At 36.9% G+C, this 18,733-nt stretch overlaps 1 protein-coding gene, 1 long non-coding RNA gene and 7 other non-coding genes across 9 annotated transcripts; 1 reads left to right on the top strand and 8 right to left on the bottom strand.

Moving 5' to 3' along the window:
- The first annotated feature begins 112 nt into the window (after positions 1-112).
- LOC111479838 lies at positions 113-1,705 on the top strand. Its single transcript, XR_002717708.1, has 4 exons — positions 113-789; positions 874-1,031; positions 1,155-1,251; positions 1,373-1,705. It is a non-coding gene; the product is annotated as an uncharacterized LOC111479838 (long non-coding RNA).
- A 2,786-nt stretch (positions 1,706-4,491) lies between these two features.
- On the bottom strand, positions 4,492-13,062 carry LOC111479696 (glutathione reductase, cytosolic-like). The gene is made up of 17 exons (XM_023124508.1): positions 12,873-13,062; positions 12,133-12,298; positions 11,854-11,918; positions 11,677-11,746; positions 11,412-11,483; positions 10,363-10,566; positions 9,159-9,232; positions 8,998-9,081; positions 8,581-8,668; positions 8,401-8,482; positions 8,031-8,104; positions 7,100-7,207; positions 6,902-6,966; positions 6,351-6,464; positions 5,723-5,822; positions 5,467-5,520; positions 4,492-4,954 (listed from the first exon to the last, which is right to left on the bottom strand). The coding sequence occupies exons 2-17, from the start codon at positions 12,271-12,273 to the stop codon at positions 4,859-4,861; spliced, it is 1,491 nt and encodes a 496-aa protein (XP_022980276.1). The 5' UTR covers positions 12,274-12,298; positions 12,873-13,062; the 3' UTR covers positions 4,492-4,858.
- A 1,256-nt stretch (positions 13,063-14,318) lies between these two features.
- TRNAM-CAU lies at positions 14,319-14,405 on the bottom strand. Its single transcript is given in 2 exon segments — positions 14,319-14,354; positions 14,368-14,405. It is a non-coding gene; the product is annotated as a tRNA-Met (tRNA).
- Positions 14,406-15,251: 846 nt separating this feature from the next.
- TRNAM-CAU lies at positions 15,252-15,338 on the bottom strand. Its single transcript is given in 2 exon segments — positions 15,252-15,287; positions 15,301-15,338. It is a non-coding gene; the product is annotated as a tRNA-Met (tRNA).
- A 225-nt stretch (positions 15,339-15,563) lies between these two features.
- On the bottom strand, positions 15,564-15,650 carry TRNAM-CAU. Its single transcript is given in 2 exon segments — positions 15,564-15,599; positions 15,613-15,650. It is a non-coding gene; the product is annotated as a tRNA-Met (tRNA).
- Positions 15,651-16,187: 537 nt separating this feature from the next.
- On the bottom strand, positions 16,188-16,274 carry TRNAM-CAU. Its single transcript is given in 2 exon segments — positions 16,188-16,223; positions 16,237-16,274. It is a non-coding gene; the product is annotated as a tRNA-Met (tRNA).
- A 225-nt stretch (positions 16,275-16,499) lies between these two features.
- On the bottom strand, positions 16,500-16,586 carry TRNAM-CAU. Its single transcript is given in 2 exon segments — positions 16,500-16,535; positions 16,549-16,586. It is a non-coding gene; the product is annotated as a tRNA-Met (tRNA).
- A 225-nt stretch (positions 16,587-16,811) lies between these two features.
- TRNAM-CAU lies at positions 16,812-16,898 on the bottom strand. The gene is given in 2 exon segments: positions 16,812-16,847; positions 16,861-16,898. It is a non-coding gene; the product is annotated as a tRNA-Met (tRNA).
- Positions 16,899-17,753: 855 nt separating this feature from the next.
- Positions 17,754-17,840, bottom strand: TRNAM-CAU. Its single transcript is given in 2 exon segments — positions 17,754-17,789; positions 17,803-17,840. It is a non-coding gene; the product is annotated as a tRNA-Met (tRNA).
- Positions 17,841-18,733: the final 893 nt, after the last annotated feature.

The raw sequence follows: 18,733 nt of genomic DNA, 5'->3' as shown, positions 1-18,733 counted from the left end.
ATAAATAAATAAAAAGATTGGTATTGATAGGTTCGGTTGATGTCGGGATTTCCCGCCAGTTCTTCACGCAAAACGTGTGATTTTAAATTAGCACTCTCGGACTTTTCCCCCATTGGAAACATATATATACTTAAAGAGTCTCTTCGTTCTTACATTTATCCCCTTCCTTCCACAGTCCCTTCAATTTCTCTGCTACATTTCAACGTTTTCCTCCATTACGCTTCCTCTCAAAATCTCATCATCTAGTTCTCCTCTCAATTTCCTCATCTCTCGCGCTATGAATCACGCTGTCAACGACCGCGATGAGCTCCTGTGGCTCCAGGAGGAGCAGCGGTGGTTTCATGAAAAGGAACAGTGGATCCCCGAAGAGCAGCGTTGAGCCAGACAACGCGAGTTGCTTCTGCAGGAAATTGCTGAGGTTAAGCTGCAAATTCAAGCGTTAGAACTCCGAAATTCCGTATGAGGAGGGACGGTTTCGTGTCGGAGACTTTTGTGAATATCGCCGGCCTGTTGCATGTCTTGAAGGAGAAGAATCTGATGCCGAGACCGGCGGCTGATGGTGGAGTCGCATTTTGTTGGATGAGAGTACTCGTGAAGAGGATGCGGAGATAGAGAAGAAGGCAATTGTTGAAGAAGTTGTTAAGTTTTCCGACGCAAGTAAGACCGAGAAAGAGGGAAAAATGAGAGGAAGTCCTTGAGAATTGGTTCGGAAGGAGCGGAAGTCCTAGCGCCGCAGGTCTGCTCGCCATTCGCATTTCTTCTATCTAATATTAGAAGGCGAGTCTTAAGGTCCGTGCTGCTTTTGTTCCTATGATTTTGTCACTTCGATAGGATTTGATCGAGTTTCTTAACCATATGCAAGAAGGTTGGTAGATTGAACTTGCTGATAGACGTTGTGCGTCTGAAGCCTACTCCCTGAAAGAATAGTCTTAAAGATGAATATAGTCGATCGAACTCTATGGCAGATGTTGAGATATATGTTTGGTTCTGTGAAATTCAGTTGAATCGAGTCTCTATCTTGTGCACTTTTGGTATTGTTTTCCTGCTTTTAGCTATTTGTGATGCTTTAATTTCTTTTATTACGGATCACTGACTTTTATTACGAATCACTAAAGAACATGCTTCTGTATTGTTTTTCCTCTATCAAATGCCAGGAAGCATTGCGTAGGCTAGGATTTTACTCCGGTGAAGAATACATGGAATTTTCTAGTTTCTGCAGTGGAACTGAGCGTGCTGTTAAAGACTTGGCAGGTAAGATTATTCTGGAGTTGGTAGTAGTCTATCCTTCTTTACTAATTCAATAGGATTTATACAGGTTCAGTCCATATTCTTTCAATCCGTGACACTATACACATATTTTTTTATTTGATAGGCCGCCTCAGGCTTCCGCGAAGAGAATCTAACTGAGAGTCCTGGATCAGATGCCAAAACAGATGAAAAAGGGAATATTCCAACCGATCAGGAAGTATGTTTTAGAACTTTTTATTCCATATATCTAATGTTGAATCAGAATCAGGTGACAGATCTCCTTGGAGTTCTCTTTGCAAGTATTTCTGGTTGATCGAAGTATCTGGTATTTGGTGTTTTCTGTTCATATGCTCAATGGCAACTGTCTGTCTTGTACGATTTAGTTGAAGAATACATCTGATACTTTGCCAAAGCAATGTGTTGCGTAGGAACATTCCAACATATTTTTCACTTGCGAGTTTCTATAGAGTCCAGAAGGTGCAGTGCCTTCTTCATATATGCATATGTAGATATATATATATATGTGTGTGTGTGTGTATCTATATATGTATGTATGTATAGATTTTATGTAATACTAAGAAAAAAAATGAAAGAATACTAGCCTACAAGAAGTGCCTGCTCCATTGTGATACAAATAAAATTTCAAATCTCACTCTTCTCGAATTCCATCGAGTAAAGAACTGATCTCGTCTTGCATAAGCATATGGCATTCGGCGTTTAAGTAACAGTTGCAAAGTTTTTAAGTGCCATCCTCTCACAGAATTTGATGTCAATCATCTTGTACGTATTGCTCTGTCAGTTTTACTTTCAATAAATTTGTATGCAATTTTTTCCCTCATCTGTTTTGTCTGACACTGAATATTAAATGTTTGCATTCTGAATATTGTTCTTCTCTTCCCTCCTTTTTTGTTGTTAATTTAATAACTGAAATACCAGAGATTCAGGAGAAGATAGTGCAAGTTTTTCTCATAGGAAGGAACTGATGGGAAGACCCCGCACGACTTCACAGTAAATATGTAGATGTTGTGGGTAGGGTCGTCAGTTGTGCACAGGTACATGACACTATTCGATCATATGTTTAAAGTGCATTCTTTTTTCTTTTTTTTAGTAACCAGGATTGAATTATCCAACGCTCTAATTCATAGTCTAAGAAAGTCCTGGAATTATTTATCAAATTTCCAAAAGAACTTCAACACAAAACCTTAAAATTCAAAAGATCTACCAGCACTATTATCCATTGGAATTTTTGTCATAACAAATGAATAAGTTACTAAAAAGAGGTATGCAATCGAAAAAAAAAAGATTTTTAACTTTTAGCTTTTTTTAACCCAACTAAGATATGTCATCGACTTAGACTTGGAGATGGGAGGCTCGAATCCCATGCTTGATTGAAACTTAAAAAAAAAAAACTATTTTCCTTGTGCGTGCACACACATTGAATGCTCTTACCTAGATCAATTCTATGTTTTGTTATACTGTCTTTTTTTCAATTTTACCTAGATCGATTCTATGTTTTGTTATACTGTCTTTTTTTCAATTTTAAAGTTCTAGATCAATTGTCTTTTAAAAAAATAAATTTATCAAATACCTAGTAACTCTGTGACTTATTAGGTACAAATTGAAAATTTAAGAGCCAGTATAGATATTTTTAAGCTAGACATGAACCCAAACTTTAGAAATTAAACATGTTATACAGCCATAATTTAATCAAGATTTAAAAGCTTAATAGAAGACGCAGTATAATTTTTAGTTTTTGGTTAAGTCAACCGACAAATTTCTATTAATCTCTCTTATGTTAGCATGATGTTAGCATTGGATACTTTTGTTGAGTTAAATTACATTCAATTTGTTGAAAATTATTACCTCCAGTTTTAGTAATAAATTACTGTTCGTGTCAGTTTCAATATTGATCCAAGCTCTAATATCGACCTTATTTTTAAGACCAAAATGCAGCATTCTCCAATCAAAATATTTTCTATCCAGATTTTTTTCCCGATCTATATCTATAATATAATTATCTATTAGATAATTATTGATAGGGATATCCGTTAGTATATCAAAAAATTTCCATTTATCTGTGTTGTACTTATACAAACTTTCTTGATTATTTTTTACTTGTACTGTTAATTCATAAATAGATGAATCTTTATTATCTTCATAATTAATGGATTTATATGATAAAAGATCATATATATANTTTTTTTTTATTGTTCAATGGGTTGATTTCTTGATTCATTGTGAGATAATTAAAATCTTTCTTATCGATTTTTTCAATTTGTTGAAAATTATTACCCCCAGTTTTAGTATTTTTATTACTGTTCGTGTCAGTTTCAATATTGATCCAGGCTCTAATATCGGCCTTATTTTTAAGACCAAAATGCAGCATTCTCCAATCAAAATATTTTCTATCCAGATTTTTTTCCCGATCTATATCTATAATATAATTATCTATTAGATAATTATTGATAGGGATATCCGTTAGTATATCAAAAAATTTCCATTTATCCGTTCTAAACTTTTAAAAACATCTAATAAGCATCTAGGTTTTTAAACTTATTATTAATAAATTCTTAACCCATGAAAAAAGTTTCAACTTCATGTCTAAACTGCAAATTCAAAAAAAAATATCATCCAACATAAAATTAAAAAGAAAAGAAAAGACATTTTTAAAAATCGATTTTATATTACTCGAAATGTAACTATCTTGTAACACTAAAATAATAGATTTAAACTAGACAAATATACAATATTAGAAGGCCAAAATATCATATTTTCAAGGAGTATTTCATGATAATCAAATTTTTTGTAAACCTTTTATTAACTATTTACCAAAGCTTTTGTTAAATAATCGGCATCAACGAGGCATAGAAACAAAATATTTAAAAATTTGAGAACAGAAATATGAAAGCTGAAGTTCCTTTCAATAATATTCTTTTTTTGTCTTTCGTTTTCTATTTTAAGGACAAAAAACATATTTAACTATTTAATAATCTATTTTAGAAAAAAAGAACAGGAAAGTATAACATGTACGATATATTCTCTTTTTTCTTGGAAATATATATTTGTTTAATAACTTCTTTTGAGAAGTTCAAAGATAAAAGAAACTTAAAAAGTGCAATTAATACATGTATATATATATAAGAAAATCTAATATATCTGCCCTTTTGATTCCTACGGCAAAAGAAAAGGGCAGTCAATTTTTCCTTATTTTATTATCTTCGTAAAAGGGCTATTAAGTGAAAAAAAAAAAAAAAAATCATCACAACAAAAATTTTAAAAGAACAAACAAAACTACCTAGAGTCCACAAGGAGATTTTGACACCGAACAATAGAAAATAATCCAGGTAAAAATTACACAACTAAACGAAAAACATTTACCCTCTCAGTTCAGTAAAACCCCCCATCATCATGAATGTCCCCAGGCCCATTCACACACTCTGACCTAGCGAACTTCTTATTCCGACCCCCCAAGAAAAAGAAAAAAAATTGTGGATTTTCACTTTTTTATTTCATTTACCTTTTTGTAAACTAACAAACAAAACCAAAAACTTATCTTACTTACCATCGAGATGTGCCATCTTCCAACTGTGCTCCTGTAAGAAGTGTGTGTTTACAGGTTTGTTTTCAATTTGCTACCCACTTCAATTTTCCTACTTATAGTTCGCATCGTCACGAACTCCTCTGCCGCAGATGGGTGTATTCCAACCTGAAGTTATAAAAATGAGTTTGAAATAATTTCTAGGATTCTAAGGCACTTAAAACGGGACTTGAGAATGCTTCTACGCGTGCATAATTAAGAACTAAGTTTGAAATGACTCTTCAAATACCTAAGAAAGGGGAAAAAAAAATTGACTTGAGAAAATCGTTGAAAACAAATTTAATTAAAATCACTAATGCTTTTTCCAAAATTTCAAAATGAGCCGGTAAAAACAAGTTTTAGAGGCAGTTTGAAATGGCTTTTCAAATGCTTAGGAAGAAACCTTTTTAAGCATTTGAGAAGTCATTCCAAACCACCGATGGACCCTGCTACTTCACTTCCAACTCAACTAACCAAGGGTCCTCCCCACTCCCCATCGGCAAATAAGAGCAAACAATATCAGAATTGAAACAAACCATATTCTTCGAATTATAATATTAAGTTTGCTTGAAAGATCGTGAATTTCATAGTATTTTAAAAGTAATTTTCTACAAGGGCAAAGGAAATGAATGGAAACTTACAGTGCTGTCAAACTGTTGCTTGGTTGCTCCACATTTCAGAGCGACAGCAATTCCCTGAATAGAATCACACCATATAAACGTTGAAAATCAACTTCAAAATTACTATGAATCGTATATGGAATGGAAAAACAAGGATCCGCAGTGCCGGGCCAGGTTTCACTTGCTTGGTCCATTTTAAAAAGAAAAAAATCAATAAATACTAGAACAGAATTGTAGCAAATAAAACCATATTTTCTAAAGAAAATATAAAACGCACCTGCATAATTTCAGGAGCATCTGGTCCACACATCGATGCACCAATGACCTTTTGTGTGTTACCATCAACCACAAGCTTCATCACTGTCTTCTCTTGTCGACTATAACACCATCAGATAAGTGATGTACTTACAATAACCAATTTTGTCGACAAAACAAGAATTGCAACTAACTAAAAAATTGCATCCACTAAAATAGATTTTAAAAAACGTGTAAAGCCATTTAAGGAAAAAAAAAAAGAAAAAAAAACCCACATCGGGGAGCTCGGAGTAACAGCTTCAAGTGTTCGGTTTAAGTAAGTCAAAATGCCACTTCATGAATGGAAAATGGAAATTCTTTTCATAAAAAGAGTAATAATGTTAAAACTAGACTACATAATTGATTTGCATTAATATTTTGGTACCGTTCTTTTATAGTTTTTCTTGTATTAATTAACTCAAGTTCATTGGGAATTTACATTGGTATCCTAAGAAATTTAGGCCTTAAAACACATTTTCCTGGATATCCTATACATCAAGAGATGAAAAGGTTTTAGTCAGTCAAATCCCACCCATAGTCACCGTATACAATAATGAAGCATGGTAATATTATGATTTATTCAAGTTTTGATTTAAATTTGTTCGACGTACCCAGAGATCGTATTCTTCATTGGATTGAAGGAAGATGTGTACACAAGAATATCACCCTTTGCTTTCTCTACAGCTTCTTCTTCACTTAGGCCCACAACGGAGAGAGGAGGTATGCTGCAAATTAGGCGGAACAAATTGGATTATATATCTATTTAATGGATAAGAGAATGTTCTCTGTGAAAAAGTGTAATAGAAGCATATGCAACAGAATAATGCGTATTTAGAGATCTAAGAATAGATAAATTTACTCGAAAAGTCTAAGCAGACATAATGATATCCATTATATCTTATTCCCTATTCGACTCTCCCCCATAAGGATTTTCAAACTCCTTTGGCTTTTGTGGTTTCTTGATTGTAAAACCATCTAGGTAATGGTTGTTTAACATGAGACCCCTTCAATATGCTAACTATTTGCGTTATAATGCCATGAACATACTATTTTCCTCGAGCAGGTGCATAAATGGGCATCATAATCCTCATTTTGCATGCAAAATACATAAATTAATGGAAAAGAAATAATGAAAATCTATTAAAAGAGAATAATTTCTTACCAGAATACAGCATAGGGTACATAATTGTAATCTGGTTTCGTAGGTTCACCACCAAAAACAGTGTTCTGCAAATAAATAGGAAAAAATAAATAAAATAAACGATGTAGCATCCAAATTAGGACTGATATTTGAAATATTCATGGGAAAAAAACACTGGTTTAATAGATAAATATTGAAAGAAAATAATAGAATACATACTGCAAAGTATGATCCCTCCATTAAAGCCACAGGCGTGAGATTCATTCGGTTAGTAACATCTCCGACAGCCCATATACTAGGTACAGTTGTGCGTGAATAATTATCAACCTGAACAACAGAATCAAGCCAAAGAAATTCCTTATAATGGCACAATAAGTGAGTAAAAAAGGTTAGTCCCGCTCAACATAACTACACTGTGCATCCAATGGAGAAAGTGAATGGCACACCAAATGAGTAAAAAGGGGCAAACCCGCTCAGGATAATTACTGTTAAAAAAGAATCTGATCCCCATGTATTGCCCTGTAAAACCATCTACTCAAAATCCTGACCCATAGGCACTAACTAAATAAGGTTCAATCCATTATATACTATTTTCATTTTAAGAGAGGTAGATTAGATGGGTTAAATGAAAATTTCCTTTTTTAAAACTAACAAAACTGGCTAAAGCAACTTGGTTGAGGAAAGTAGCTAGTTCCAATTCTTCTAGACTCAAAGCCCCTATCCGCACAAATTAGTGATGAGAACCACAGCATATTAGCCAATAAGTATATCTGGTACGCTAGCAGATAGTCATATTGCACCTTTCTTATTTTACCTAATTACATCTTTTCAAGCCTTATAGTAGAACTCAACACTCTTTCCTCAAAATATTTCTAGGTCAACATCCCAGGTGAGCGGTAACCTACAAATGAAAGCCTAGCTGGCCCACACAAATAGCATAGAGTAGATCTTTTAAGGCGACAATTAGATGGCAACGTGAAGCACAGCACCAAAAAAAGAAAAAAGAAAAAAGAAAAAGGAAAGCCAAAAACAAAACGAGGGAACCCAAAAAAGACTAATAAGACCTATAAACACTAGACCCCTTGTACCAAAAAACCAGAGGCCGTTGAAAACAAAAGCCAATAATCGAAAAGGCAAGATAAATAATCACCTTCACAGATCCATGTTTATCAACTTCGACACCAACTGCTTTCAAATTTAATCTTTTTGAATTAGGAGCACGACCTGTAACAAACGTGTCACTTAATCAATGTAACATGCAAATAACAATGTCATAATTGAGAGAACCACCAAATATAAAAAAGCACTCTACAACCAGAAATTAACATCAGTACTGTTGATCTCGTCCTATAGTTCCAAACAACAAACTAGCAGACTAAATTCTGTTACTCTTTCCCTTGCTGGTTCTATATAAACTGCATACTTCTTTTCATAAAATAAGCATTCTTCACTACCTCGAGAAAAATACAAATAACTGCAATACTTCTTCAAGGGGCCATTACAAATGCAGAGATAATTACCAGTCGCAAACAACACAGCATCTGCCAACAACTCCTCACCATGATCTGTGATAACTTTTATGCCGTTCTCTGTTTTTATCAACTGAGTTTACAGAAAATTGGGACCAGTATTATCGTGTTAACTCCATAGAAAGGAAATATTTAAAATAGGCCAAAAGAGGGAGAAATAATGGAAAGTACTTCAGTCAAATTTGTTGTTGGGTGCAAAGTAATTCCTCTGCCCTCCAAGTTCCTTGAAACCACCGCTCTCATTTCATCATCAAAACCTCTGAAATATAACGTTTATAGTCATAGCATCCAAGATCATTAGTATAAAATAATGACACCAGCAAATAGCGACTAATAATGTTAGTTTGCATAAACACACACTGATTATATTTTTACATCTTTTATTTCCTGTTAATTTTTGTTTTGGGCCCATGTTTGAATGTCTTCATCAATAAATGGTCCAGAAGGGTAAAGGGTCAACGGCTATTAGAGTTGAAGATATCAGCACCACATCATACAGTTTCTTTAATCTGTATCTGAGTATCAGGCAGTTCGATCCTTCAAAAATCATTGAAAGTATAAAAGAACGTAAGATAAGATATATTATACCTTAGTGGAAGTTCCCTTCTGAAACATAGGTCAACTTTAGCACCCATCCCATTCCAGATTGAAGCAAATTCAACAGCAATGTACCTAATAACAGAAAAGAAGTTATGACCCTCAATCAAAATGCACAAAGCAGATGTACTAATAAAAAAGAGAGAACGCACCCTCCTCCAAGCACCACGACACGCTTAGGAAACTCCTCCAAACTCAAAGCCTCATCAGATGTTATCCCCAACTCCTAGAAATTGCAAAAGTAAAGTAAGAGAAAAATATTAAAACATATGATTGGGGCTCCAGAATTGCAACGGAATAACCAAAAGTTCTCCAATAGTAAGCCAAACAAAATTTACCAGACAAAAAAAAAAAGAAAAAAAACTGCATCAAGTGTTCAAGCACTTGACTTGCTAAAGCAAAAACAACCAACATTCATGTCAATAAAATGTTCACACAATTGTCTAAGTTCTCAAAATTACAAACAGAAAAAATTTAATAATAAAAAATAAAACAAAACGTGAGGGATTAATGACAAAGAAAAGGAATAAGATTGAAATTGTATATCCATATCCAAAGCTCCTCAATTGACAGCACAGACTAATCTGCATCCATATTACCCTGGACCATTCTTTTAGGGGAAAGTTTTTGAGAACTTCAAGTCATATTATGACTTCAAGACAAAAATCAGCCAGAAGAATATCAAAAGTGGCACAAACTTCCTCAATTAGCATTGTGATCCATGTTTATGAACAATTGGGGACACTGATAGCATACTTCATAACCTAGAACCATAGTCGTACGAACATAATAGTTTCTAACTAAATCTCTAAGGTACTTTACTGATTCAATGCTTCACCACTTTAAATCACTGTTTATGTGTGCAAGTTTCTAGATCAGCATGAACAATAACTTAACAACACCCCTAAGACTTTCAGTGTGTAATGTACATGATAATACAAGGCGGCTCAGCATGGATCAAAGCCCTATCAGAAACGATTCACATCTTATATTCCTCTTTTATCTCCAATCGAACAATAGGAAATAGACAACAATGAAACTAATATAAAATTTGTGGAAAAAATGGTCAACAAAAATAAAATAAATAAACAGAATTTTAGGTCTCTAAAGGAAATAACACTTCTAATAATGAAAATATTGCTTTTGAAAAAAAATATTGACAAAGAATTTAACTTACACAAAAATGATATCAAATTCAGAATATATATGCGTGCATGTAATTACTTCAGAAGCATTTGAAATAATGAAAATTGGCAAATTTCTCAACAGAAACAGTGGATGGAATCAGATACTTATCATTCAAAGTTGGCATAAGTAATTTTGGTCAACAGAGAGAAAGTAAGAGCAGACTGCTACCTTCCCAGGAATATCAGGAATGACAGCTCTACTGCCGGTTGCAATCAGTATGTGCTTTGCAGAATAGCATACTTTGGTACCATCAAGTTGTGTCACCTCAACTTCATGTGGACCAACAATCTTTCCCTCTCCTTCATACATTTTTACTCCCGAATTAGTCAGTAAACGCTTGTAAATTCCATTTAATCGGACTATCTCATCTGTCTACATTTCAAAAGTTAACAGAAGTACATGTCTCCATATTAGACAAGAAAAACCAATATATATATATATATATAAAATAATAAAAAAAAATTAAAAAGAAATTGAGGACATAATTTCAATTCCTTACTAATTACGAGAAGTATTACTACAGAGAGCAGCAATATGCGTTCAAATAAGTGATAAGAACAGATACTCCTGATCTTAGCCAATAGGCTGAGAATGGCATGTGTACCAGAAGAAATGATACATTGGTCATAACTCAGAATTGTATCTAAAACAACTAAGAGATTCATACATCTGGAAACATAATTTCTCAAGTTCAGACTTCCAGCATTTAACATGACAATTTGGATCACTTGTTTCATTGGGGAAACATAGGCCACCGTTATGCTTTGTCTATGAAGACCAAATGCGTAACTCCCAGTTTTGCACGTTAGATTAAAAGCTTTTTTCTAATCACTAACCAATATGCTTCAGAAAGGAAAAATCTAACAAAAAATCTAATGAGGGGTGTAAAAACTAGAGACATGTAATTTACAGAAGGATCAAGCCAGGAGCTATAATTACTTTTATTGAACTGAGGAGGATTAACTACCCATCTTTGCATCAGGCTTCTACTACGGTGTATTATCGGTTAAATCATGGAAAGAACTTAAACTTTAAAAGCAAACATTTATTGAGTTCTTGCAACCTTCGGAAAACCACATAGACCAGATATTTATGCAAATATACCCAACAAATCTTAATCAAAATGAATTATGTACTTCTTTGAAAAAACAAGCTCTATAAAGTCTGTTTTGAAATTGTTAGAATCACATGCAAAACATTAAGCGTAAGAAACATACCTTCTTTTGTAAAAGTTTCTTCCAATCAAAATCCACTTTCTCATTCACATCCCAACCAAAACTTCGAGCATCCTACACAAACAACACGTGCTTTATTCATAAAATTCATGCCCACAGAATGAAATTAGTTTTTCTTAATATGAAATATGACTGTACGGTGCACTTAAAGTCATTTTAAGAAAACTAGAGTTGGCTGTGTCTAACAAAAACTAGTGAACACTGTTGCATTTAGTAGAAATAAAAGTTCTAAAAATTACATTCTAACCTGAAGCTCAGGACCAAATGTTGCTCCGTACACCAGAATCTTTTTGGGAACACAGCCACGAATGACACACCTAAATTGCCAAATGAGATAAAACATGATAAAGAATTTTTTGTGAATTCCATGTAACTTTGTAAAAACAATAAAAATCTTTTTCGAGGGCTTGGAAGGACAACATACGTTCCACCAATTCCTCCAATTACTTCTGAGCTGATTGGATCGAATGGAAGTTCACAGATGCCAACCTTCCAAACATATTTTCACACGTAATTAGCAAATGTTTACCAGCCAATTCTTTGAAAAGAGATACCAAATGAGAATAACAGTCGACAAAAAAAATGGCATATGAAATCTGAACGGAATCAATAATAAAATCTGCACAAATGACTATAAACAAATCATCAATATAAACACGAAATTAAACTTATGCACTTGTCAGAATAAGTCCATATATGAAACCTTCGCTCCATGACTAGCTGAAAATCTACTTGCACGAACGCCACCACTTCCTGCTCCAATAACGAATAAATCAAAGTCGTAGTGTTCCTCCGCCTCGGCCTGATGGCTCAGTTCTCCACCTATGAGCATCTTCCTCGACATGGCTGCCGAATATTTTGAGCCAAGTCTGCGGTAAACAGAAAATCACAAAATAGACGAACAACAACCAATCAAACAATAGAGCTGAATGCGTTAAGCTGCAAGAAACTCGCAAACGATGATAAACAGAGGAACCGATAGGAAATACAGAACATATGCCTTCAAGTAAAGACGTATTGATTTGTTAAAAGAGAAACAAAAGTCAAACTGAAATTGCTAATCTGCCGCCGCCACAGGATGAAAAGTGCATTACAAAAATCAAAAGTCAACTTCGCGGATGCGAATAGAAAAAGAAGAAGACGAAACAAAGAAACTCGCGAATCTTCGCTCATCCAGACGCTACAAAAACACAAAAACAGTCTAACAACGCATCAACATTCAGACTCCTTGGTTCAACAGCCAGCCTCTCTTGCCTCGATCATAAAACCTTCGATATATTTAAAAAATCAAACAAAAATCACTGGCACTCACTTCTAAAGTTAAAACAAAAAAAAGTAAGAGAAAATCTCCACGGACATATGTCTATTATTTTCCTCTTCCTTTTCCTTTTCCATTTCCATCATCTTCTAAGCAACCAGACAGAAAATAGGCACATAATCTACCTTTGAGAAGCTGATGGCTGCAAGAGGAGAAACTCTAGGGCTTTCGACAGAGAAGAGACGAATCGCGATCACTCGAAAGCCGAACGATGATGGCTGTATTTATATGTACCGAGCTGTGACTAAGTGAGAGCGATGGAGACCGCGAAATGCTTTTAGTTTCCGTTTGCCCGGCGATCCCGAACGCTTCGATTATTTTATTTCTCTCATTTTTCGAAATTAGACGATGACGTGGCGCCATTTTAGCTCACCGTTTCTCGCGCAACAATCCAGTAATTTTATACAATCACAATTCCTAACTTTAATGTTGAGGGTTCTATTTCAGATTATTTTAATAGAAAATTCAACGTATCAATAATTTAAATGCTATACTTTTATCTTTAAAATATTCTAAAATTTTAAAAATACCATAAATATATGGACAAAAAGATACGACACTTATGAAAAAATACCCGTGCTGATAAAAGCCTTAAGGTACGCTGACATACTTGGACCTCAAAGAAACTTACGAAAAAAATAATTGTGGTGATAGAGTTTCGAACTCTCGACCTCAGAATCACTCTACAAAGCTATGAGACTTATGCACTAGTCAGTTGCGCCATCACCCTCTGCTATATAGGCCTTGAGGTACACGTTGACCTACTTGGACATCAAAGAAACTAATGCTACTTGGACATCAAAGAAACTAATGAAAAAAATAATTGACTCTCTGACTACAAAGCTATGAGACCTACGCGCTAGTCAATTGCGCCACAACCCCCTGTTGCTGCTGATATAGGTCTTGAGGTACACGTTGACCTACTTGGACATCAAAGAAACTGATGTAAAAAATAATTGGGGTGAGAGAGACTCAAACTCTCGACCTTAGGATCACTCTACAAAGCTATGAGACCTATACACTAGCCAACTACGCTATCACCCACTACTGATATAGGCCTTGAGGTACACGCTGACCTACTTGAACCTCAAAGAAGCTGATGAAAAAAATAATTAGGTTGAGAGAGGCTCGAACTTAGGATCACTCTATAAAGATATGAGACCTACGCATTAGCTAACTACTCCACCACCCTACTGATATAGGCCTTGAGGTACACGTTGACCTACTTGGACATCAAAGAAACTGATGAAAAAAATAATTGGGGTGAGAGAGGCTCGAACTCTCAACCTCAGGATCACTCTACAAAGCTATGAGACCTACGCGCTAGCCAACTGCGCCACCACCCTGTGCCGATATAGGCCTTGAGGTACACGTTGACCTACTTGGACATCAGAGAAACTTATGAAACAAATATTTGGGATGAGAGAGGCTCGAACTCTCGACCTTAGGATCACTCTACAAAGTTATGAGACATACGCATTAGCCAACTACACCACCACATTGTACTAATATAAGCTTTGAGGTACATGTTGACCTACTTGGACATCAAAGAAAGTGATGAAAAAAATAATTGGGGTGAGAGAGGCTCGAACTCTCAACCTCAGGATCACTTTACAAAGCTATGAGACCTACACGCTAGCCAACTACGCCACCACCCCGTGCTGATACAGGCCTTGAGGTACACGTTGACCTACTTAGACATCAAAGAAACTGATGAAAAAAATAATTGGGGGAGCGCATTAGATATTTACCTAAACCGGTTTTTTTCGGCACTCGGTTCCCCTCTCCTTTGGCAAGAAGATATTCCTTCGGAACCCTCTCCTTTGCATCATCAAGTTGACGTTCAGTTTACTTTTTCGATTAGGAACTCTTAGTCGAGCTGATGGCGAAATCGATTTTGTGTTCGAGGGGAAAGAGAAAAAGAGAGGAACCACCGACCAATGGTGCTTTTACGAAAGAGCTTAACTAATAGGGTCTTTTTCTAGATGTTGAAGAGGTGAGTAAGGGGCTAATACCTTATCGACACTATCGATCTTGAGATCGAGAGTTCGACTTTAACATCAAAGAAACTGATGTAAAAAATGATTGGGGTGAGAGAGACTCAAACTCTTGACCTCAAGATCACTCTACAAAGCTATGAGACCTTCACGCTAGCCAACTGCACCACCACCCCCTACTAATATAGGCCTTGAGGTACACGATGACCTACATGGACATCAAAGAAACTGATGAAAAAAATAATTAGGCTGAGAGAGGCTCGAACAACTGCTCCACCACCCTTGCTGATATAGGCCTTGAGGTATACGTTGACCTACTTGGACATCAAAGAAAGTGATGAAAAAAATAATTGGGGTTAGAGAGGATCGAACTTTTGATATTAGGATCACTCTAAAAAGCTATGAGACATACGCGATACCCAACTGCACCACCACCCCGTGCCGATATAGGCCTTGAGGTACACGTTGACCTACTTGGACATCAAAGAAACTGATGAAAAATATAATTGGGGTGAGAGAGGCTCGAACTCTCGACCTCAAGATTACTCTACAAAGCTATGAGACCTACGCGCTAGCCAACTGCGCCACCACCCCCTGCTGATGTAGGCCTTGAGGTACATGTTGACCTACTTGGACATCAAAGAAACTGATGAAAAAAATAATTGGGGTTAGAGAGGATCGAACTTTTGATCTCAGGATCACTCTACAAGGCTATGAGACATACGCGATACCCAACTGCACCACCACCCCGTGCCGATATAGGCCTTGAGGTACACGTTGACCTACTTGGACATCAAAGAAACTGATGAAAAATATAATTGGGGTGAGAGAGGCTCGAACTCTCGACCTCAAGATTACTCTACAAAGCTATGAGACCTACGCGCTAGCCAACTGCGCCACCACCCCCTGCTGATGTAGGCCTTGAGGTACATGTTGACCTACTTGGACATCAAAGAAACTGATGAAAAAAATAATTGGGGTTAGAGAGGATCGAACTTTTGATCTCAGGATCACTCTACAAGGCTATGAGACATACGCGCTAGGAAACTTCACCACCACCTCATGCCGATATAGGTCTTGAGATACACGTTGACCTACTTGGACATCAAAGAAACTGATGAAAAATATAATTGGGGTGAGAGAGGCTCAAACTCTCGACCTCAGGATTACTCTACAAAGCTATGAGACCTACGCGCTAGCCAACTGCGCCACTACCCCCTGTTGATGTAGGCCTTGAGGTACACGTTGACCTACTTGGACATCAAAGAAAGTGATGAAAAAAATAATTGGGGTTAGAGAGGATCGAACTTTTGATCTTAGGATCACTCTACAAAGCTATGAGACATACGCGCTACCCAACTGCACCACCACCCCGTGCCGATATAGGCCTTGAGGTACACGTTGACCTACTTGGACATCAAAGAAACTGATGAAAAATATAATTGGGGTGAGAGAGGCTCGAACTCTCGACCTCAGGATTACTTTACAAAGCTATGAGACCTACGCGCTAGCCAACTGCGCCACCACCCCCTGCTGATGTAGGCCTTGAGGTACACGTTGACCTACTTGGACATCAAAGAAAGTGATGAAAAAAATAATTGGGGTTAGAGAGGATCGAACTTTTGATCTCAGGATCACTCTACAAGGCTATGAGACATACGCGCTAGCCAACTTCACCTCCACCCCATGCCAATATAGGCCTTGAGGTACACGTTGACCTACTTGGACATCAAAGAAACTGATGAAAAATATAATTGGGGTGAGAGAGACTCGAACTCTCGACCTCAGGATTACTTTACAAAGCTATGAGACCTACGCGCTAGCCAACTGCGCCACCACCCCCTGTTGATGTAGGCCTTGAGGTACACGTTGACCTACTTGGACATCAAAGAAATTGACGAAAAAAATAATTGGGGTTAGAGAGGATCGAACTTTTGATCTCAGGATCACTCTACAAGGCTATGAGATATACGCGCTAGCCAACTTCACCACCACCCCGTGCCAATATAGGCCTTGAGGTACACGTTGACCTACTTGGACATCAAAGAAACTGATGAAAAATATAATTGGGGTGAGAGAGGCTCGAACTCTCGACCTCAGGATTACTCTACAAAGCTATGAGACCTACGCGCTAGCCAACTGCGCCACCACCCCCTGCTAATGTAGGCCTTGAGGTACACGTTGACCTACTTGGACATCAAAGAAATTGACGAAAAAAATAATTGGGGTTAGAGAGGATCGAACTTTTGATCTCAGGATCACTCTACAAGGCTATGAGATATACGCGCTAGCCAACTTCACCACCACCCCGTGCCAATATAGGCCTTGAGGTACACGTTGACCTACTTGGACATCAAAGAAATTGACGAAAAAAATAATTGGGGTTAGAGAGGATCGAACTTTTGATCTCAGGATCACTCTACAAGGCTATGAGATATACGCGCTAGCCAACTTCACCACCACTCCATTCCAATATAGGCCTTGAGGTACACGTTGACCTTCTTGGACATCAAAGAAACTGATGATAAATATAATTGGGGTGAACCTACTTGGACATCAAAGAAACTGATGAAAAAAATAATTGGGATTAGAGAGGATCGAACTTTTGATCTCAGGACCACTCTACAAAGCTATGAGACATACGCGCTACCCAACTGCACCACCACCCTATGCCGATATAGGCCTTGATGTACACGTTGACCTACTTGGACATCAAAGAAACTTATGAAAAAAATAATTGGGGTGAGAGAGGCTCGAACTTAAGATCACTCTAAAAAGCTATGGGACCGCGCACCATTCCCTGCTATATAGGCCTTAAGGTACACGTTGACCTTCTTGGACATCAAAGAAGGTGGGGGTGAGAGAGGCTCGAACTCTCGGCCTCAGGATTACTCTACAAAGCTATGAGACCTACGCGCTAGCCAACTGCGCCACCACCCCATGCTAATGTAGGCCTTGAGGTACACGTTGACCTACTTGGACATCAAAGAAACTGATGAAAAAAATAATTGGGGTGAGAGAGGCTCGAACTCTCGACCTCATGATTACTCTACAAAGCTATGAGACCTACGCGCTAGCCAACTGCGCCACCACCCCCTGCTGATGTAGGCCTTGAGGTACACATTGACCTACTTGGACATCAAAGAAATTGATGAAAAAAATAATTGGGGTTAGAGAGGATCGAACTTTTGATCTCAGGATCACTCTACAAGGCTATGAGACATACGCGCTAGCCCGATATAGGCCTTGAGGTACACGTTGACCTACTTGGACATCAAAGAAACTGATGAAAAATATAATTGGGGTGAGAGAGGCTCTACGTTGACCTTCTTGGACATCAAAGAAGGTGCTGAAAAATATAATTGAGGTGAGAGAGGCTCGAACTCTCGACCTCAAGATTACTCTACAAAGCTATGAGACCTACGCACTAGCCAACTGCACCACCACCCCCTACTGATATATGCATGTATGTACACGCTGACCTACTTGGACCTCAAAAAAACTGATGAAAAAAATAATTGGTGTGAGAGATGCTCGAACTATCGAGCTCAGGATCACTAATCTATGAGACCTACACGCTAGCCAACTGCGCCACCACCCCTTGTTAATATAGGCCTTAAGGTACACGCTGACCTACTTGGATGACCTACTTTAATTCGATTCTGTATCATCATCAACCAATTAAATTTACAAGCGAAACACTTATCAACTCTATGAGATTAAATCCTGAGTTATTGTGAATACAAAATGAAACAATGAGATTGTAGAATTAAATATTCTCGTATTTATCGCTACTACACAAGCGGTCGGTAGATGAATTTGAATCATTCACATTTAAGTTTGAATAATTTAATTATCCTTCATTCAATTTTCCCACTCGTAAAATGGTTGGAATTAAATAAATAAATATTGAAATGGTCATAGCCACGTCATGCCGGAGAATGTATATATTATAATTATATATATTGCGTTTACTCCGAGGTTGATTT

This window comes from Cucurbita maxima, unplaced genomic scaffold (genome assembly GCF_002738345.1).
Source record: "Cucurbita maxima cultivar Rimu unplaced genomic scaffold, Cmax_1.0 Cma_Scf00005, whole genome shotgun sequence".
Classification (NCBI taxonomy): Eukaryota; Viridiplantae; Streptophyta; class Magnoliopsida; order Cucurbitales; family Cucurbitaceae; genus Cucurbita; species Cucurbita maxima.
Note: the sequence above shows the minus strand (reverse complement) of the source record. Positions and strands in the feature narration are given on the sequence as shown.

What these genes read in the sequence shown, in the direction of transcription:
- LOC111479696 (XM_023124508.1), bottom strand. Translation starts at nt 12,273, where the DNA reads ATGTCGAGGAAGATGCTCATAGGTGGAGAACTGAGCCATCAGGCCGAG. An exon ending in AGAAACTTTTACAAAAGAAG is followed by an intron (nt 10,567 to 11,411) that starts GTATGTTTCTTA and finishes TTTGAAATGTAG; the next exon opens with ACAGATGAGATAGTCCGATT. An exon ending in AGCAACAGTTTGACAGCACT is followed by an intron (nt 4,955 to 5,466) that starts GTAAGTTTCCAT and finishes TTATAACTTCAG; the next exon opens with GTTGGAATACACCCATCTGC.